The sequence below is a fragment of the Ursus arctos genome, unplaced genomic scaffold (assembly GCF_023065955.2).
Source record: "Ursus arctos isolate Adak ecotype North America unplaced genomic scaffold, UrsArc2.0 scaffold_23, whole genome shotgun sequence".
Taxonomy (NCBI): domain Eukaryota; kingdom Metazoa; phylum Chordata; class Mammalia; order Carnivora; family Ursidae; genus Ursus; species Ursus arctos.
In genome coordinates this window covers 11,148,169-11,170,811 of record NW_026622908.1, presented here as the reverse complement: position 1 = coordinate 11,170,811, position 22,643 = coordinate 11,148,169, and the positions used below count along the sequence as shown (strand labels likewise).

Sequence of the window (22,643 nt, the reverse complement as noted above, 5' to 3'; positions counted from 1 at the left end):
AGGACTCACATTGGCCTCTCTGCCCCACTCCCCCTGCGCTCTGCAGTCTCTTCTCAACTACACACCTCACTTCTCACTAATAGCATGATCCATGCAACACAGGTCTGCCTGCCACTCAGCACCATCATTAGCTGTAGCACTGATGAGAACAGAAGAAGTGTTTTCAAAAACGACAGGAGACCCACAAATCAACACCTGGGGGAAAGAGGTGGGGTGGAAGAGAAGAGTGAAGGAAGGAAAAGACCAGTTACAATTCCTGCGGCACTCTATTAGCCTCACCTTGCAGGAACAGACAGAACACCTGTCTTCTTTCAAGGTCCACACCTGTCCATTGCGCTTCAGTCCTCCTTCGTGGGGGCAGTCACCAGAGCAGGAGGGCCCAGAAGGACAGAGGCAGTCAAAGCCCCCTGCCAGGTTGATGCAGGCAGAATCATTCCAACAGGTATGAGTTCTTAAGGCACATTCATCAATATCTGCAATGAAGAAGGCACAGAGCTTTAGAATCTAGCCAAGACTGTGATTAGAAAACAGTAGTCCTTTAAGATAGCATTAACATTGCTGAGCGTGTACCTTGTGCCAGGTACTGTGCCCAGCTGCTCACATGCATCATCTCATTTACTCTGCAAAGCAGCTCTGCGTAGGAGCATCTTTTTTTCTATTCTGCAAATAATGAGTCTGGGGCTCACAGAAGGGAAATAACATGCCTACCGTCATACAGCTAATTGGTGGCGGGTCTGATACTCAAACCTGCAGCTGGTGGGCTCCAATTACTAAATTATCCAGTAGCAGCTCTAAACTGGTTTCAGGATATTCTCAAGAACTATATCATCCACAGGCCATAAACAGTGCTAATTCATTAACAGTGGGGATACACCCTAGGGAGATCTGGGTCTTTTAGTAAAGGTGTGAATAGATTAGCCACTGAGTAAGAACAAGTGGGCAATTAGGACAACCCTGAACCAATTAGACTGTCCCCAGATCCTGGGGCCAAGGGTGGAAGAAGAGGGAATAATTCTTGGTAGGTGCCTTGCCTAATCAAATCCTCTTCATCCTAAGGACCAAAAGCATTTTTGTTCCCACAAAAAAACCCATCTGAGAGCTGTAGTAGGCATGGCGTGGATGCTGATGGAAGACACACATATATTTTGCTGTTTTTGAATGACAGCTAAATACGGAAGGAAAGCATAAATCCAGCCAGCCTTCCCTGACATTCAAAGCTTGAGCGACCTTAACAACATCCCAAACACAGAGCTGTCCAGTCCTGGTTTGAGTCTTTTCCCAGTGGGCCATCTATTACCTCAAAAGGCAGCCAATTCCATCACTGAACCACTCTTTTAGAAATGTCTTCCTTAAATTGAAGTGAAATATATTTTCCAGTTACTTCTACTTATTGGTTGTAGCTCTGAGACCACTCAAGAAAAGTCTACTTGATTTTTCTTATTTATGACAGTCTTTACACTATTTAAAGATCCTGGTCATTCGTCTGTCAGAGTCTTCTATTCCGCTGATTAATCTACTGCCATGTCCTTCAGATATCCTTCAGATGATAACACTGAGCCCAACATGTTTTTACCAAGTCTTGTACACACAAGTTTTCTTTGCACACTGGGTATTATAAATGTTGATGATGACATATAAAACACTGTCCTTACAATGGTGATAAGGGGGAACACAGAGGTACACAGGGACAACTATTGGTAGGCTTCTGATTGGAGGTTTTGGTTTTTTTTTAAAGATTTATTTATTTGGGGGAGAGGGGCAAAGGGAGAGGTGGGAAAGAATCCCAAGCAGACTCCCCGCTGAGCGTGGAGCCTGATGCAGGGCTCGATCCCATGACCCCAAGATCACGACCCCAGCTGAAACCAAGAGTCAGTGGCTCAATCGACTGCATCACCCAAGGGCCCCCTGATTGGGAGGTTTAACCTCTATAGTAAGTTAGATTAAGAACAGTATAAATTAATTTACTCTACATCCTAAATTTTGAGTTAAATATGTACAAGGTTATAGGGATTTGGTTAAGGGTTATGGGCTAAATTAAAAAATAATGGTAAGTGGCATTTTCTCTTAAAGTAATCAAAGCAATAAGGTGCTTAAAAGGCCTATCAATTTTACTGGTAGTACACTGTACTTATATATTGTTTCAAAGTTTTTCAAAGCTTTTCTATGAGTTATGCTATATGATTGCAAGACGGAAATAGTTATTTTAATTTACAAAAGTGGAAGCTAAGGAACAGAGATGAATAAGTGGTCACACATTTAGTACCATGTTATAGCAAGGAATGTATCCTGGGCCTTCTAACCCGTACACGACAGTTCTTCTCTGTGCCAACTCAAGGTCTAAAGTCACCCTTCAGAATACTAGAATGTTGTGCGGTTTTATCTACTTTCAACTATTTACCATCTAGGTATTGCAATTCATTTTCAAGGATAAGATCTTTTATGGATTCTCTTTAGTCAAAATTCTGAGAACATAAGGACTTAAAATTTGCTAGAATTTTGAAACTACTGTGACTTAAAAATAATGAGAAAGAAATGATCTATCTTTCCTTGCCGACTGCATGCACTGTTACTGGTATAAAGCTTGGCTTCACAGCAGAGGGACAAAGTAGAAAATGTTATGGAGTTCATACAATATTTTTAGAAGTTAATTTATTCCAAGATTTATTTTTTTGTCTTTGTCCCATCAAATGCAGCCTCAGTAAAGACATTTAATTAATGAAAAATGATTCCTCCTTTGAAACTGTGGAAATGAACCCAACTTACAATACCTAGATCCCAAGTCAACGACAATCTGACCTCAGCTATGTCTTCATTGTGCCTCATTGTGCCCATGCTGTTCTTAACACATTTGAACCATAAGGTGCTCCTACCTAGAAAGCTTTCTCATCTCCCTGGTCTTCTTCCTTTAACTCTTCCCAATTAAAAGCAGCATTGAATGTGGAATCAGGTGACCCCTGTTTGAAACCATGCTTTTCTATTTACACTGAGTGCTTACTACATACAAGGCATTTCACACATGACTCTATGCCTTTGGTCACATTATTTAGCTTCTCTGACACTTACCACCTGTTTAAAACCATACCCAACTAATTTATGGTCTTTTATTTTTATTTTCATTTATTTTATTTTATTTTCATTTGATTTTATTTTATTTTTTGAGAGAGAGGGAGAGCGTGCATACGAGTGGGGAGGGGTAAGGGGCAAAAGTAGAGGGACAGGGAGAATCTTAAGCAGGCTCCACACACTCAGCATGGAGCCCAGAGCTGTGCTCAATATCACAACTCTGAGATCACGACCTGAGCCAAAACCAAGAGTCAGAGGCTTAACCGACTGAGCTACCCAGGCGCCCCAATTTATGGTCTTTTCAAAATAAAACCGTAGATAACGTAAGAACTCAAATATTTGTTTCCTGACTTAAAGAACGTGGATATTGAAGACAAAGTTCAAGCCCTACGTCCTCAATTAACATCTCCCAATATTATGCCAATTCACAGTAATCATTCACCTCCTTGAACTCCCATCGCAGTGACAACGTTGGTGCATATCCTACCTTGGAGTAATACTAACGGGATACGTTTGCATTATTCTCACTCTTCGGTTTTTGCTGGAAATGACAATTAAAATATTAGGTCTTACACTTCTCTCATCACATTTACAATCTAGTTTGGATGTCTAGGAGATACAGATAGAGAGTAAATTGATAGATAAACTGATCTATAAACATGTAATCATAAAAAATAAAATTCAGATTTCTCTGCCCTCTGTGTTAGCTCGCCTCTTCACTCTTGTCCCTATTGCATTAGCCTCTTCTTGGTCTCCCTGACTCGAACCACTTCTCACTCTAATTACGTGATTTTGGACTGTGGGCTCAAGAGAAACATTTGAGGAGCCTTTACAAAGTCCTGGTGCCCAGGCTCACCACCACTAGAGACTGATTTAATTGGTGTAAAGTAGGATCCAGACATCTGGGCTCTCTTCAGCCAGATGAGAATCACTGCTCTAAATACCTTTCACAGGGGAGTGGCATTCTAAAAAGCAAATTTGTCCATGTCACTCCTCTGCTTACCACCACTCAGTGGTTCTCTGATGTCTAAAAAGAAGATTTAAACTCCTGGCATATCATATAAGCCTTGATCTAACAGTTCAATTGTTAGCTTTTGTCTCATCCCCTTTTTGTTCAAAAGCAATGGGTTATCTACAAACAGTCCATGCTGTTTCCTCTGTCTGTGTCTTGGATATATGCCTTTTCTTATTATGGTAGTGCTCTCCCCATCCCTACTCTACTTTTTCTTAGCCTGTGAGGAATGAGTTGGCATACAAATTAACTGATAATGTAAGCACTTCCCTTCCTATGCTATCTTCATTCTTGTGCAGTCTTCGAAATCAGGATCAAGCATCACCATTCCTCATTCTGCAAAACAGTCACTATTGACTCTACTTTATCCACAATGCTATCCTTGCATTTATCTCTTAGGAGTTACATTGTTAATAAACCCATCTCCATAGATAGATAGTGAGCTCATTGAGGGCAAGGACTAAATCTTTTTTCCTTTTTCTCTTCTCAGTGCCAAGTACACCAGAATGCACTGTGGTTGTATAATGTATTCATTTAACTTACTTAAATCTAGGAAGTTTATAAACCATTACTATTATAAAGCCTATTTTACAAAAATTTGCTCTCATGGGTGTTCAGTAAGCATAAGACATAACGGCAACCTTCCCCTTCAGGGAACACATTTTATTGTTGAGTTTTCATCTGGGAAAGCCCATAAGTCTGATTCAAAATACAGCAAAATAGTAACCACACTGAAATAGGAAGGCAACCTTCCTTCTTCCCTCCCCACTCTAGTTTTCTGTCAAATGTTTGAGCACAAGGACAGAGGAAGGCCCATTCACAAAGCACTTCAGAAATTGTTTGGAAGAGTCATTTCAAGATTTCAACCAGTAGCTACAAAAGAATCTTTAACTTGTGGTCTTCTCTAAAATCATCTCGAAATCGGCAATTAATGGCCAACTATAACCTGATTTTTTTAACGTTATTTTTGCATTTACAGAGTTGCAAGCGTAGGGGCAGTGTTTTCCTCTCATCAATTAAGAAACCTGAGCATAACGATGAACACACCTAGTGTGTGCAATAAAAACAGGGGACTAAACCTGGATTTGCTTTTGCTGCTCCAAAATGAAAGGATTTCACAGTTGAATATAGGCCATATTGCCTACAGAGTTCCATGTAATTGCTTTACTTATGACACAGAAATCTAATTCTGCTTCCATGCAATTTAACAGATTTATGGAAAGCCAGATGTTAGCAATTATGGAAACCGACATCATTCATATTCTTGGTAATACAGACCTGTTTGCTCTGCACAAAGCCAACTTAATCTATTATACATATCCCAAGGCATCCAAAGGGAAGAGACACCCTATTTACATATTGCAACTGTTGTTCTCTGCTGAGCAAACACAAAGACATTCACCCATGATACTTACCCAAATCATCTGACAGGCCTCCAATGACAAAGAGGCAATGAAACAAAAATCAGGCAAAATATTCCACACTCAAATCTATAATCATTAAAGTGTACTTGTTTTTTCTTATTGTAAGTAATGGCTTTCTGTGATTTCCTTGTGTTTCTCCTTGTAAATTCATTATTTAAATGCTCCATGCTCAGATGAGAATTTCCTCAATAAAATTCTATGGCTAAGCTTACATTAGAACTAATTTTCTTGCATTGACATTTTCACAATTTCTGAAAGCTGTTATTATTGTCCTCAATTTTGCTTTAAAAAAAAAAAAAAGTCTGGTTGTGCCTAGTCAATCTGTTTTGTTCTTTAATTTGAGGTTCTTAGGTTATTTGGGCATGTAAGAAAACACAATTCAGAAATGTTTATATCAGCAGCAATCAAACCAATCCCAACCTAGCCCCAAACAATTTTCCTACCCTTCAAGAAAAATGGCTCTACAGAAATTTTAATAGCATAACAACTGTAATGGTACCTGCCTCAGGAGCTAAAAGTTCTGCAGGTTGATTTCAGAGATCAAGGGAAGCATTTTTGTCAAGGGTTTGGTAGCAGTTTGGTTAAAGGAGTGAATTTTTCATTACCCCATATTCCACTTTCTTGAATAACTTTCATAACACATCTAGTCTTACTTCCAAACTCAAAACAGGTGATGTGTCAGAAAACAAAATTTAACCTGGGGTTTGAATATCCAGCTGTGTGTGTTCTGACTTGGAAATCATTACCAGGCATTAGGAGCTTGGAAAGGGGAACAGAGCTTGGGGGTTTATTAATGATAGACAAGATAGGATGCAGATACCTCTCTCATAGCTAAAGCAATATTGCTTCTTTTACGGTGGCAGAGAGAAAATTACAGGGAAAAATATACACACTGCACATCAGCAAAATAAGTGAAAGAAACAAGAAGATAAATCTGAGGTCTGAAGTGGCTTGCAAAACCCAAGGCTAATGAAACTGTAACCTGCACAGAAAGTTGCAGGTCCAGAACAAGAGAGGTGATAGCCATGTTCTACTGTGTGCTAGTCAGACTGTACTTGGATATCACATTCCCTTTAAAGATGGGGTTGACACACACAGGGCCCATCAGAAGAGATCCATGAGCATAATGAGGGGCTTAAACTCATCTCAGTTTAATGAAATATGAGGTGTTCCAACCGAAAAGGTAAAGACTAAAAGAAAAGTGAGCTGGAGCTTGGTCTATTTGAGATGCCATTATGTATCTCTTAGGAAGAAGTCCCAGTGTCCTTCCAGTGTCAACTCTTCTGTGTCCCAGCTTCCAACGTTCTCGAGTCAGGAAGAAACCCTCTCCTACGGTGTTTCTCTTACTGCTCAGTGTGTCATTTTGTTACTCTCCAATGAGTCTTCCCCTTTCCTTTGAGTAGCCTCTCTCTTTAAGCCAAGGAAAAGAAAAGAAAGCAGCTTGTTTGGGTTCATCCTTTCCTTCCCTATTCCTAGAGCCAGCTCTTGCTTCCCAGTGTGTACCACTAGCAGGCACCTATATTTCTGCGTCTCCATCCTCTCCTCAATGTGTGTAAGCTTCCAAGCGACCCACTCTTCAACGTCTTAAGTCCTGAAGTTTCTCATGACCAGTAGTTTTACAAAATCGTTACCCTTTAATCAATAACAATATTTGTTATAATATTTGTCATTTCATTCTAAGTGTTCTCTTCTTGGCCCTTGTGGGATATGATATTGCCCTATTCATCCTCTTACCTCTTTGTTCATCCAATCACTAATAACCGATCATCAATTTACTAACTACACACATATTTATTGAACATCTACTCTGTCCTAGACATAGTGCTAGGGACTGGGAATAAAACAAAGAATACAGACATGGTCCTACAAATAAGGACCTTGTGGACTTCCCCAATTTTTGAAGTTGCTAGCATTTCCCAAGGTTCCGCCTCTGGTCGTTGGCTCTCTTTCACCTAGTGGAAGACGTATAACATACCAACTAAAAGCCTTACCTCTGGAATCCAGCAGCTCTGGGTGTCAGTTACTGTGACCAGTTGTCCCAGTTTGCCTAGGACTGAGGGAGTCCCTGAGATAGCTGACTTTCAGTGCTACAACTAGGAAACTTCTAGGCAAATGGGGACAAATGAGTCACCTGCACCCCAGTCCCATCCCTACAACTATTGTTTTATGACTCTGGTAAATTTACTTCACATCGCTGAACCTTGGTCCTACATTTGAAAAATGAGGATAAATAATAACTCCTGGGATAATCTGGTAATTTTAGTAAGCATGTAATACACAATGCTTATCGGGTAGTAATTTCTCAAAAATGATTAGCTGTTTTGTTCTTGATCATACTGGGTCTATATCTTTTCTCTCATAGTGTTCATCTCATCTCATGAATTCCCCTGTCCCATCTTTTCAGGATATACTCAAATCCACACCACCAGTCCTGAGCTCTTTTTAAGCTGCCACCTTCATCTGTTCACTGAGGATTTCCACTTGAATTCTGAATTTTCACACAAATTCTCATGGATTTGATCAGTACATTGGCCAGCCAAACCCAGAAATGCTAACACTGTAAGCTCTCTCTGAGCCCTAATCAGTAAATCTGGTGTTAATATTAAGTGACTAACATTAAAAGAATATAGCTTTTCGACACTCCATGGACTTACCGTGGTCACAAATTTAGGTGCTCTACTGCAGATGGAGAATACAATTCCTTCTAAGTGAGAAAACAAGAGTAGAATAAAAGCAGAATAGCTTTCTAAATCAACCAGGGTGGTTTACTTTCTGCCATGAATAACTCACGCTCCTTTAACTAGTGATTAAATCTGTTTAAAATCAATATAATTCTGACCGGTGAAGAAAATAAAAAATCTATAAATATTGAAATACTTGCTATCCAAAGAGAATTTCACTGCAGAGAGGCTATAGTGTTGATGCCAACAACCCCAGATGTATGTTTTTATATACCTGCTTATAGGTGAGAGGGTGGGTTACGGGAGAGCTGCATGTGCACCCCTGAGTAGAACAGTTATGCTTTTACAATCTGCTAAATGCCTAACCCTGGGCCATATGCATTCTATTGTTATATTCATTTTATTGTGTTAGAAAGTTTCACCCTCAACCGAAAATAATTTCCTTCTTGCACTTTAATTTTATATCTCCTTTATGTTACGTCATATGCGGAGCTGTGAACGTACTTTTCTAATTTCCTTATTCATTCAGAAGGAATATTCTGGTCTTATTTATCTTTGTGTGTCTCACAGCACCTTTACAGTGTCTCTTACCTGCTATGAATTGCATGCACACGTGTTCAATTTGAATCTGGTTGAGCTGTGATTTACAAAAGAACCTTTGTCCTTTGGAGATCTCTGTTTTCTCTTTGTTAAAGTACAGGAGCTGCATAAAATATTTTCTAAGATCTTGTCCATTTCCAGTTCGTAGGATTACTTTTCATCTTTGTGGGACTGAGTTTGTAATTCCAGTGTTAGACTATGCGTGGTTGTAGATGGAGGAGAGGATAGAGGAGAATGGAAGAACCCAGCTTCAGGATGACAAAGATTTTTTAGAATTAAACAGTTTTTCTTGGACAGTCAATATTTATTGCAACATGTCTTCTCTCTCTTAATGAGAGTTTACAAGCAGGTGCCAAAGAGAGAAAATAATGAGGAGAGAAACATGGTTTTTCTATGTCCTGATGACAAATACACATAGGGAATCCAGGTGGGGCGAAAAGCAAAATTAACTCTCTGTGTTGACAAATCATTTTTTCAAACAAGTTGCCAGATGAGAAATAATTTCTTCACAGAGAGGTTACAAAGTAATTTCACTTACTACTGCAAACATCCTACAACTTACATGGAAATCAAAGGTCAAAAAAACATTGTCAATGGTACAATTCTAAAACCAGGTCTCAATCTAAACAAGACAGTCAGATTACAGCCCCTAAGAACTCAGGGACCTTCCACGCTGCCTGTTATTTATTGTCTCCTTCAACCACTTTGCTTATTTTGGTCCCTAACTTCGAGGAAGTTGTCAAAGCTCTTCCCAAAACTCTTTCTCAGTAGAAGGAGAGTTAGGACATTGACGAAGGATAACAATTTGGACAATTGTACCAAGAAGGGCAGTATCTACGGAGAGAACTAGTAAGCTATAAATAAATCTTAACGCCACCTCATGATGTCTTCTCTTGGACGACCTGTTCTCTTGGATCTTCTTCCTCTCTTCATATTTCTTCTGCTAGTCAACTGAATTAGTAAAAGTAGATGTGGGGCTATCTTCTTTTAAAGAGTTATTCTCTAGAAAGATCTAGAAGGCATTTGTGGAGTCAAGGGAAAATGAAGCAAGGACAGCCCACTCTGCTCTAGACTTTCAGGTGGCAAGTTCTGTTTATTTTGTATTTTCTTTTTTCTGTTTCTTACCATAAGGGAGGTAAAACTATAAAGACCAAAACTAAATTGGTTTCCAAGGAAAAGCAAAGGAGGCAACTGACAAAGATTCTCCCTTTGAGCAAACTCCAGTCAGGCTCCTCTGAGCCCTCCTCTTGATGAAGCCTCAGCCTTGGCCTAGAAACACTGCACTCTCAGCACAAACGATTTTGTGTGCCCCACCCCCACCACATTAAAACATTTGAACAAACACTAGCATGGCCTCTACATGCAAGAGCGTATCCCTAACGGCTCAAGCCCCCTGTAAAAGCATCTTACTGTTTTCTCTGCCTACATCTCTCCAAAGAGAAGCCACGTGAACAACCTGATCATACCACTCTCTCACCTCAAGGATTTTTCACGGGAAAATGATGCAGCTGGAATTGCTACAAGGTCATATATGTAGGAATTTGCAAAAAATTAAACTTCTGTGCAATTAAAACCATATTTTACGTGTATGTGTCCCCAACTAACTGCTTTAGTAAGTCATTTCACAACTTCTCGGCTGAGAAATTGCTTCATTGTGGCAGAGAACAGACCTCTCTGTTCTTCATTTTCTCCTTCTGTAGAATGCAGAATCGCACCCAACTGGAAGGGCTGTTGTGAGAACTACAGAACAAGATGTTAGCGCACAGTAGCTGTCCGATACAGGTCACGATCAATCGCCAGCTGATTCTGATGGCCTCACGTTTCTCAGAAGAGACATTCTACGTGAAAAAACAGGAGGAGCAAAACAGCACAGGTGTGGAAAATCGCAGTGAACTATGTATGATAGAGGGTTTAAAAGTGTGTGAGAAACATTACTGTATTTAGAGCTAAATAATATATTTACATAGCAATTTATACAGATTAATAGTATTTTAACAACATCGAGATATTGATACTAGGAAGTAAGATTCACAACTTCTAGCTCCTTAGCCCAGAACACAAGACCCTTTATAATCTGGTTTCCACCTCTATTTGCAGGGCTCCTTTCTTGTTGTTCCCCACCTACAACACTCTCATATGATAGCAAGTACTTTATCCAGCCCGGAAATTTCACCATCCCTTGGACACATTTAGATCTCTTTCATGACTCTGCTCTAATCAGAATGCTGCTATTCCTGCCTGGAATATTTCCCTTAATATCTACTTTTCCCAGAAAAAAAATTCCTTATTATCCTATAGACCCAGTGGGAAAAAAAAATCATATTTTCTGTGAAAGACTCCTATGTACATTGCCATCCCCACATGCCCCGACCCAAGAAGGAATTAGTAATATTTTCCTTAGAATCTGATTTCCATTTACTTACATATCTAATCACAGCTCAACCTTCCCCAAACCCTACCCCCTCCTCTTTCCCCATTCCAGACTGGAAGGATATGCCTCGTTGTGTGTCTAAGACTTAGCACGTGGACTAGCACAGACCAGACCCTCTTAACAGATGCTCGCCGAACAAGTGAATGGTGATTTTTTTTTTTGTTGACAGTGCTTTGTTTGGCTTGAGTACAATCATTTAAAATTCCCTGGTCAGAAACCTGGAGGTAAATATTTCACAGCAGCATGAGTAACCTCAGACTAACACAAACAATTCAATATTTATTTCAAAGAGGCTGTAGACGCCCATCCCTGAGCTGCTGCATAGACATGCTCTTTGGCTCTAAGACATTCAAGCGAGAAGTCTCTGTAATGAAACAGTTGCTTCCACGGAGCTTCAAGAGGTGGGAAGCTGGTACGTACACGTCATTCAATACCAAAGAGTGCTCAGAAACGGAGAAAGGCAGGGGAACACCCCCAGGGATCAAACTGCGGATGCCCAGGTGAAAAACATCAAGAAGGTAAATCAGGGTGGTGACTGGGAACACCAAGGCTGGATCCCAGTATTTCAGCCAGGTGGCTTTTACATTGTTGGGGTCAGATCTGAGGCCCCAGTGCAAACTGTGGTTCCACTTCCTCCAAAAGATGCAGGGAACACACATATACACAAACCTGCAGTCAGTTTCGGGGCACTCACGCAGCCGTCCGAAGGCTTCCAACAAAACCTCCAAGGCAGCGTGATTCTCAAACACAAGTGGGCACCAGAATCACCTAAATGGGGCTCATTCAAAGACAGATCACCAGCCCAATCCCCAGACCTGCTGACCCGGTAGGTCTGGGGTGGGGTAGAGTGTTTTCCTTTCCAAGGACATCCCAGGTGATGCTGATGCTGGCTGATCGTACTTCTAGAACTACTGCCCTAAGCTACATGGAATTGAGTTCATGGACAGTAATGTCAGGTAACTCTTTTTTGGGAATACCACACTCATTTTGTTGTCACCTAGTTGGGACTGTCAACTGTTCGGGAAGGAAGTAACCACAACACCAACAATGACAAAGACAAACCAAGTCATTTCAAACGTAATAAAGAAGATTTTGCATGTTACAGGCTTCAAGGTCCTGTGCAGGAGGAAATCAAAGTGCCTCTACTGTTACTCGATCTTTCCAAAAAAGGCCAAGTTCGCAATGACAGGGAGGACTTAAAGGAAACCATAACTGCACAGCAAAGCACCTTTTAGGGAAACACACCAGCCTTTTCCCCAACTGCTCTCCGCCTGGAAGCCCAGGCATGGCTGGACCCTCCCATCCAGGCCATCCTCACAGCTCCTATCCCCGCTTGTTTCCTTTTCTCAGAACTCCCACTGGGCCTGTCCACGCAATGCAGAACTGTCCTCCAGGGCCTCTGGAACACTGCATCATTCCTCTTTACATCCCCAGAGTCTAAGTAAGCACCTGGCATCTAGGTACTGCTTTCGAGTTGCTGTGGCCTGAGCCATCCCATTACCAAGTCTTCATCTACTACCCTGTGAAGGAACGCAATCTTCCACGTTATTATTAAAAAGCTAGAAGTTAGGCGAGCAATAGGAAAAGGAGACAAAAATACCCATTCCAAAAAGAAATATGTTCATCAAAAATATAAAGACCGGGGCCATGTAGCTTAGGGACAAACCAGCAATACCCCAATAAGGCTTTAGGAGATCACTCAATTAGAGGACAGTAGCGTGGAATGATCTGCATTTTTAATGACCACAGTAAAAAGAAAATCATAGACAGAAAGTCCCATTCTTTGCAACAAAATTCAATAATAGTATAAAAAGGACAAGTAGTGTGCTCAATAACCTTTTCTTGTAGAACTTGAAAAATGCCCTCCTTTGAGCAGCTCATTATTCAATGATACTGAATAAATGAGATTTTCTAGAAATTCCTAGAGTAGGCTATTTTCCTCCTTGAGTTTTCAGTTAGTCTATTCTACAGAGTACCAAATCCACAAGATGCCTGGGAGAAAAAAAAAAAAGGTTTTAAGGCCAAATAAATTCAGAACACTAACAATGTACATAGCAAAGGCTCTGACAAGTCCTGCAGTTAATAAAACCAGGTTAATTATATCTCATTTAGAATTTCCCAAATATATTTGCTAATAAAACACTTCTTTGAAAAATATCCCAGCATTAGTGTCTAGATCTAGACTTTGCTAAATGTTCTGCTCCAAGTCTTGCCCCAGTTGGGTTTTAACCACTGTGGCCAACTGCACGGGGGGTGGGAGGGAGAGCTTCAATCAGTCAAAATCACTTTGTTATTTCTCTCTTTATGCAAGGTAAAACCCAGAACCCCGTAAAAAAATATAGGGCCTACAAAGCACAGTCATGCTTCCTTAGTTCAATGCAGCTGGGGACAGGACAGAGCAAACCACTCGGGCCTCAGCTGCTGCACAGAGTTTGAGCCAGCTTGTTCACAGACGCTGCTATAGGTCTTCAAGGTATGCCTGCCATTTTGACTCATGAGCTTCTGATCCCGCATGACTGCCCCAACTGGACATCACACTGCAATATGAGAAGTTCCCATAGCCGTGGGGCCACCGCTCAGCAGAGAAGCATGGTGATGTACTCAGGTGACTTCTCAGATGGCCACCACCTAGCTCTCTCTCTTGTTGAGCTGTGTGATGATCCCTGGAATACACCAGCAGGGAGTAAACTCTTAGTTTCTTCTGTCCACACGTGTAAAATAAACAACATTTAAAAATCGGGGGCTTGATGTATCTGTGAGCTTACAATGAAGTAGAAAATGACATGATTATCTGATTAATCGTCCCTTAATGTAATTCTTTCATAAGTCATCTTCAATTAATACACAAGTGACCGAGGCATTTGGGAGAGTAAGAAGAACATGGGCCATTTCACACACGGCCACGCTACCTGATGTATTTCCCCTCATTTGCTGCCTATTTCATAAAGGGTTTTGAAGGTCAAATGGCACACGGTTGGCATTTGATAAATAAAACTATGGCTTTTATATTACCATTCGCGCAGCAAGACTTTAGCAGGCCACAAAGCAACATTTTGTTGCTTGATAAAAATATTAATACATGTACACGGTTCTTAGAAAAGATGTTAATGCTTTCTGGAAAAAGAACTCTACCAATAAACAGCTGTGTGATCATGAATGATTTATTGACCATCTCTGTGTGCCTCAGTGTGTCTATTATGCCATATAATAAGCTAGAAGTTAGGCGAGCAATAGGAAAAGGAGACAAAAATACCCATTCCAAAGAGAAATATGTTCATCAAAAATATAAAGACCGGGGCCACGTAGCTTAGGGACAAACCAGCAATACCCCAATAAGGCTTTAGGAGATCACTCAATTAGAGGACAGTAGCATGGAATGATCTGCATTTTTAATGACCACAGTAAAAAAGAAAATCATAGACAGAAAGTCTATTCTGAGATTATATCCATATTTACCTGACGGAGTTGTTTCGAGGATGAAATGAGTTAGGAAACGTAAAGCTCTTAGAAAATTGCCTAGAACATGAAGTAATCAAGTTAGCTACTAATAATACACCCAAACCCTCGCGCCCTTCAAGTGTAATCATCCCCACGTGGTTGCGATGACCATTCCTTGATTCCCTCTGATCATTCTCTTCCCTAATTACCTATCTTATAGCGTTGACCACATCATTTTGTGGTTGCTTATAACCTGTTTCAGAATGCTATTGGTTGTTTCATGTACGTTGATTTTCACCTTCCACTTGGTGTTTCAAAGTGCCTGTGGGATGCAAAAAGGATAGTCCCTAAGATAAGGAATTTCTGCACCCTCCACCCCGCCCATCTCGGTGCTAAGACCACTGCAGGCTAATTTTTATGGAGAGAAAACTTATAACAACATTCGTATGCTTATAGAGGGTTTTCTTTGCTTGTTTCTTTCAATAGCTTTCTGATTTGCCTCCTCTTCCTTTTTGCCCATATGATCTTCGCATGGACGAGAACTGAGGTTCCCCGATTCCCCATCCACTAAGCCCTGCCTCAAAGCACGGCCCAGAGTTGTTTCCTCTTCTCTCCGGCTGACTGCAGGTGCCTTGAGGAAGGTGTGTGAACACTGTCACTGAAAAGATACTAAACGGGGCCCAGGTGGCTTACAGAATGGACCCTATAGTTAGTTTGCGATCCTGTGAGGGTAGTTCCCTGAAATGTCTGGTTTCAGTTTCACACTCAAGGGGAGCACAGTCCCTGGTCTGTCGTGTCCGCACAGACAGGCTGACGGGGACCGACGAACCTCGGGTTCATACCTGAATTTGGTGCAAGGAGTTCTAGTCTGACGTCATTTTGCGAAGTATTTGTCACCAAAACCGAGGAGGCGCGTTTGCCTTCCTTGAGAAGTCCCCAGAACATATTCAATTTACCTTCTGGGCTGATCAGCTCCGGTCTTAAGTATGTATGTGTGGCTGGACTTGAAAAGGGAGCAGGAAGCTTCCTGAGGATCTGGTGGGACTCCCTTCTCACCTGATTTAACAACTCCAACTGTGTGTTAACGTCCACTGTCAGGCCATTCTCAGGGACCCAGAATATCACATCTATTTGAGACTGGCAAGTGTTCTTAACCTCTCCACCCTGTCTCCTGCCTCTCCTGTTCCTTCTTCATATCCATTCCATACCCGGGTGCTGTCCGTGACTGCTCTGTCCATCTGGGCCCTATTAGTGACGTGCGTCAGCTGTGTGCCATGCAGCTGAGGTCCGCTGAGTCCCCAAACCACACTCCAATATACTTCCTACTGTTTCTAGTTAGAAGCATAAAGCAATGTAAACAGCTCCATGGCCAGGTGGCATCTGCCTTTGGGAAGGCTCTTCAATAACAGAGAATCTATTTCTTGGCGGAAAACCAAATCTGAAGTTTCTGAAGTTCTTCGGCAACAAATATCAATTTTGAAGTTAATGGGACCTCACTGAATATTATCAAGGAAGGGTGAGGGGCCTTTTAACTGAAAATACTTTCTGGGGACACCTGGGTGGCTCAGTCAGTTGAGCGGCTGCCTTCAGCTCAGGTCATGATCCCAGGGTCCTGGGATCGAGTCCCACATCGGGCTCCCTGCTCTGTAGGGAGCCTGCTTCTCCCTCTCCCTCTGCCCCTCCCCCTGCGTGTGCTCTCTGTCTCTGACAAATAAATAAATAAAATCTAAAAAAAAAAAAAAGGAAAAAAAAGAAAATACTTTCTGTATGGGGGTGCATGGTGGGTTCTTTATTGTTTGCAAAGACAGAAAATCCACCAGGTGTCCCAAGACTGGGGTGTATGCCTCTGTCTTAAACACCAAGACACAGACCGTGCATCCACTGGATAAAATAATTCACCAGTGCTCTTGATTCAGACAGAATGAAACAATTGTCCATCTGGTCTGGGTCTCACTCACTCTCTCTTTGCTGTGTCTCCTTGACTTCCAGCTGCCCTGCTTAAAACACCTCCTTCAACCGCGGGCTCACAGCCGGCCTCCTTCTCTCCAGAAAGCATCTCAGTGCTAACATCGGAAAAGCAGAAGCTTTGCGATCAAACAGATCCGCATTATGGTCTCTTTGTGCATATCTCAGCTGTGGAATTTGGGACAGTTATCTTAATCCTGGGACCTTATTTCCCTCATCTTTATTTTATTTTATTTTATTTTATTTTTTAAAAGATTTTATTTATTTATTTGACAGAGAGAGAGACAGCCAGCGAGAGAGGGAACACAAGCAGAGGGAGTGGGAGAGGAAGAAGCAGGCCCTCAGCAGGGAACCCGATGTGGGGCTCGATCCCAGGACCCTGGGATCACGCCCTGAGCTGAAGGCAGACGCTTAACGACTGAGCCACCCAGGGGCCCCTATTTCCCTCATCTTTAACATGGTCATAGTGAGAGGCCTTGCTCCCATGGCACTTGTGAGAACTGGATGAGGTGATGCCTGCGACTCCCCGGCCCGGGTCTGGCACACAGTGTGGGTGTTCGCGTCGCGATAACGGCTAACAGCTACCGAGCACTGAAAACGCAAGGGCTGCGTGCTTTCCCCCATGTTAGCTTATTTAATCCTCGCCATGACTCCACAGCAATTGAGGAGGATGGCACTTCTGTAAATTGCTTAGAGCGGTGTCTGGTGCCAAGTAAGCGCTCAATAAATGTTAGCTCTTATTAGTATTACTGTTGCCGTCTTCATTTGACAGGTGAGGGATTGGAGGTGAAGTGAGGTTAAATGTTGACTATTATGATCTACTCCTTGCCAGGATATTTGCATATGAGAACACTTATATTACAAAAAATTCCACCAGCAGGTATTATTTTAATCCTTGTATGCCAAGGGAACCAAGGCTTAGAGAGGTTAAATATCTGGCGAAATGCCGCTCAGCTAGGAAGCGGCCGAGTTGGGATCCGATTCCAGCCCTACGTACACTTGAAAACTGCCTCCCCTCGTATCACACTGTCACCCGCTAAGCCATCGTGACTCTTAGCCCCTCCAGGAGCGTCTCCAGGTCCTAGCCCTTTTTATCTCCACTCCTAGGAGAACCAGGCCCTGGGCAGTGATAGCAGAAGACACACCATTCTCAGACTATCTCAATCAGTCCTGACCTACCAGACAGTTAAATGTGAAATCTTCCCAAGGGATTCCAACTGCACCTTTTTTGGCTGTTTGATGTTGCTTTGCAAGTTGATGACAGTTTCAGCAGCTGTTCGGACAAGTAAATCCTCGCTGGGTTGTTTCCAGGGATCAGAGAGCAGACTCCGGGGTCCGGGGACCCGCCGCACATAACCAGGTCCTGTGGGGGCAGCAGGAATAGAGGCCTAGGGGCCGTGCTCCCTAAGAACAGCCGTCTGTCATCCGTCAGGGTGCTCCGTTGACAAAACGAGTTTTAATGGGGTTTGAAAATTCTGTTCAATAACAAGTGTTTGACCAATACAATTTAATTCAGCACAGATGTAAAAAGGAAATCAAAACACCTCAACTGTACTGCAGGCTATAAAGGACTGATGAAGAAGACAAGCCTGATTTGGCAAGTTCCATAAGAGAGGTGTAAATAAATGGCTATGGGGATTGTTATTATTATTATTATTATTATTATTATTATTGGAGAAAATCTATGACAGTGGTTTTCTACAATAATTCAATATTCTTTCTAATCGTTTAGAGACTTTTTGTTTTTTTTAAACAATGACCTCTAAGTCCCACAAGAAGTCAATGAGTCAGAATCTCCAGAGTGTCCTGGCCCACCATAAGTATTTTTAAAAAGCTACTTAGGTGAATCTACCGCAAAACAGGTTTGAGAATCACTGGTTTAGGGGTGCCTGGGTGGCTCAGTCAGTTAAGCATCTGCCTTTGACTCAGGTCATGATCCCAGGGTCCTGGGATCCACCCCTCTGTCGGGTTCCCTACTCAGCAGAGAGTCTGTTTGTCCCTCTCCCTCTGCCTCTCTGGCTCACTTGTGCGCACGCGTGCTCTCTCTCTCTCTCTCAAATAAATAAATAAATAAAATCTTGGGAAAAAAAAGGAATCACTGACTTAAGAAGTTCATCAGGATTTTGACATCTGGAAATGCGGACAGAGGGATGGTCAGGGAAAAGCACACAAGTGAAAAGTAGAGGAAAGAAAATCCAGGGTCTAAGAAGGTGGAAGAACGATCTGAGCAGGCTTGTGGATCTATCCATGCACAGTACGAGAGGGAGCAGAGGAAAATAAAGTCTCATTTGCAGGAGCAAGATCATGGAGACAGAGGGAAGTTGAGGGAGTTTGAATCTCCTTTTCAAAATATGTGAACTCCTGCTCTTGACATATGCCACTGTTAATTATACATTAGGCCTCATTTCTAGATGACCCAGATAACTATGTCTAGATAAAAAAAGCGACTGCTCATAACTTCTATGTTACCACTGAGAATCACCAACTCAAACTCCCACATCCCAACCCAGAGTGCCCTGCACTCTATGGTAACAGCTGTAGGTAATCACTGTCATCCTGTCTGCAAATACGAGTCGGCAAATTTTTGTGTGCACATCTCTCCTGGAATTATGAAAACACACAAACATATGAGGAAGAGGCAGACAGACAGACACTCAATCTGTTAAACTTCTCAGTAATGCTGATTCTGTCTGCCTCTACCGAATACTAGTCATTTTCAATAATATGATCTTTAGGAGCAAGAGGCAAATCGTAACCATTTTTCTCATGAACTAGTAAATCCCGCATGTGTGCTGTTTTTTTAGGACATCAGTAACATTTGAGGCTTATAGTCATTAATGAAGTCAACAAAGCAGGTGTTACTATTCTCATGTAAGAGAAATTGGCACAGGGTGGCATGCAATTGTCCTCAACTGCCACATTTTGGATTCTGACATATGCCATTCCCACTACTATTCTGGGAAAAAGCATAGCTGACTACATGTTGCTAAAAAACCTTTGAATTTTAAAGATTCTTTCAGCTGCTATTTCTTTATATGTAAGCATTAGATGATGTTATTTAGGGCTTATTCTGATGTGATGATTTTCAGTGCCATGATGGTGCATTTTTATGATTCAGAATATTTCAGGTCATAAATCCCTCAAGAAGAGAGATCTTATCTGATTCATATCCACATTCCCAGAAAACTTAACACAGTGCTGGTGTGACGACTGTTCTCGATAATTTTTTTCCTGAAGTAAAGACTCACATGATTTTGTGATACTTAACATCTTATGTTATAATCATTGCACACACACAACTAGTTAGGTCAAACCAGGGAGAAAATAAATCTGACCTGATATGGTGTGATTATCTAGTCCTTCAAACATTCGACATATAAGCATTAAATGCCCTGCTTGTGCCCACAGTGCTCTAGGGGCTGAGAGTACCGTAGCAAAACCTAAACAAGGTCTCTGTCCTCAATCTGTACCCTGTGGCTGGAGACAATTACACACACAGACACATCCAGTAAATTGAGAATTTAAAAATGCTACCAAAGTTCTAAAAGAGAGTGATATAATGAAGTCACCAGAAAAAGACTACTTCAGATACAATGGGCAGAGAGTGGCATTTGGGCTGAGATATTTATATAAAGAAAGAAGATAGGCATTGTAACAAGACAGGCCTTGGGTGTTCCAGACAGAACAGCAAAGGCAAAAGCTCCGAAATGGGGTGAATTCATTGCCATGTTCAAGGCATGAAAAGATTAAAAAGGTGAGCATCTGTAGGAGTGAAGTCCAAGGAGCAGGTAGAGGCAATATCACCTAAAGCCTTGAAGGCCACATGAAGAAGTCAGAATTTTATTTTCCTTCAATGGGAAGGCATTAGAAGGCACTGTCATAAGAAAATGACATGATGTGACATATATATCTGTTGCACCATGAAATATTCTGAACTAAGAGTGCTCTCAACTACCAAAGAAAAACTGGAGAATGGCCAGATTTCTATTCTTATTAAGACCCATTCACAAAGATATCTCCAAAAGTGTGGAAATGAAGGGGCATTCGGATTAACAATTACTCTAATTAAAAATGCCACTAATAAAAACAACTCTATTGTCTTGCCAAAGAATCCAATTTGCTATAGTTTTCCTGTGCAGACCAGGGACCCGTTCATGGAAGAAGACAGTCCTTCTTCACAGAGGGCAGCAAATTCGATCTCCCAGGCAGACCACTCCACATGGCAGAGAAATATCTGCAGGTGAGGTGACCAGGACATCTTTCATCCAAAGGGGGACATTTATGAGAGTGGCAGGGTGCTGTGGATAATTACATCAGAACAGGTAAACGGAAACTGCACCAGATACTTGGGATGCAGAGTCACCCTTGACTTTGGCTTGAGTCTCAACTCGTATCAAACCAACTATATGGCTGGGAACAAGCTGTCACCCTTTCTGAGACTGAATTTCTTTATCAAGCCAATGAAGTGGTTGCATTTTTCTCATTGACTAAACAGCAACTACCAAAGGGTCTTATTGGAGAGACAGAAGAATAAAGTCCATTTCACACTCACAGTCTAGTTGGAGAGCAGATGAACTGTACAGCGGTACAAGTTTCCATGGTACAAGCCAGAGAAACATACAGCAGGAGAAAATTGGAGTTAGCAGAGGACAGGAGTGATGACTCCTATGAAAACATCCAAAAATGCCTCGTGGGGGCCTGGTGGAACATGAGCCGAAATTAGGAAAAAGATCAGAAATTCCCATGTGAATCAGGATGATCAAGGAAAAGAGAGGGTCATCTTTGATTCAGAGTTCTGTTCCATTCCAGCCAGAGGGGACAGCATGGGCAAAGGCATCTAAGAGTACGAGAGCATGGCGGGTCCAGGCAGTTATAAAATTGGTTTAACGAGGTAATCTCTAAGATCCTTCATGCAATAAAAAGCTGAGTCACCCATTTAATGAGATCAAATACAGTGTTTAAAAATGAGATTTTTATTTTTAGTGCCACAATGTAATACCACATAAGGCCAATATTCTATGTCCATTCCTCAATCACAACTGCCATTCTATGTATTCCTATTCATGTAACATCTGTTTACACTGAGCTGCACACCTACAGAGCTTCTTGGCCATTTGTAAAGGAAGTATCTGAAGACCCAGGATAACTGCAAACCTGTCCCTATGGTTACAAATCATTATTTAAAGAATAAAAGAGGGGTGCCTTGGTGGCTCAGTCAGTTAAGCATCTGACCGACTCTTGGTTTACGCTCAGGTCATGATCTCAGGGTCATGAGATCCAGCCCCAAGTGGGGCTCCGAGCTCAGTCTGCTTGAAACTCTCTCCCTCTGCACCGCCCCCCATCCCACCCCCTACCCTCCCAGCTCACACACTCTCTCTCCCTAAAATAAACAAACAAAAAGAATAAAAGAAACGATGGATAGGGCAGAGTGCTGAATATGCAGGGACACTGAAGATAATGATAACATTTACTGAACATTAACAGGTGTCAATTCAATTAATTCTCACAACGCTCATATGACCTAGATAGCAACAGTTCCATTTTACAGATGGATAAGTGAGGTATGGTCTAGATAAGATCTTGCCACAGGGAACCTATTTAGAAATGAAAGAACTGGAATTTGACAGCAGGGAGTTTAGCTCCAGGATCCATGCTTTTATTTTTATTTTTATTTTTTTTTAAAGATTTTATTTATTTATTCGACAGAGAGAGACAGCCAGTGAGAGAGGGAACACAAGCAGGGGGAGTGGGAGAGGAAGAAGCAGGCTCATAGCAGAAGAGCCTGATGTGGGACTCGATCCCGTAACGCCGGGATCACGCCCTGAGCCGAAGGCAGACGATTAACCGCTGTGCCACCCAGGCGCCCCAGGATCCATGCTTTTAACAACTATACTGCATGCTTCTCAACAGGAGTGGTGGACAGTTCATGCTGTGTGCCCACTGTTCCCTGATTTATCTTTACTTTAAAACAACCTAAGGGGGATGTTGGAAAAACACTAGGTGGATCTCAGTAGCAACCTTCAGAAAAT

General features: G+C 41.8%; 1 protein-coding gene across 2 annotated transcripts in view; it reads right to left on the bottom strand.

The window, feature by feature from the left end:
- The window catches only part of NELL1 (neural EGFL like 1), an 818,389-nt gene that overhangs the window by 19,425 nt on the left and 776,321 nt on the right, over positions 1-22,643 (bottom strand). For both annotated transcript variants that reach the window (XM_057317500.1, XM_048217676.2), the window contains one exon: positions 280-473. In XM_057317500.1, coding sequence (XP_057173483.1) covers positions 280-473 — 194 coding nt within the window. The remainder of the gene's footprint in view (positions 1-279; positions 474-22,643) is intronic.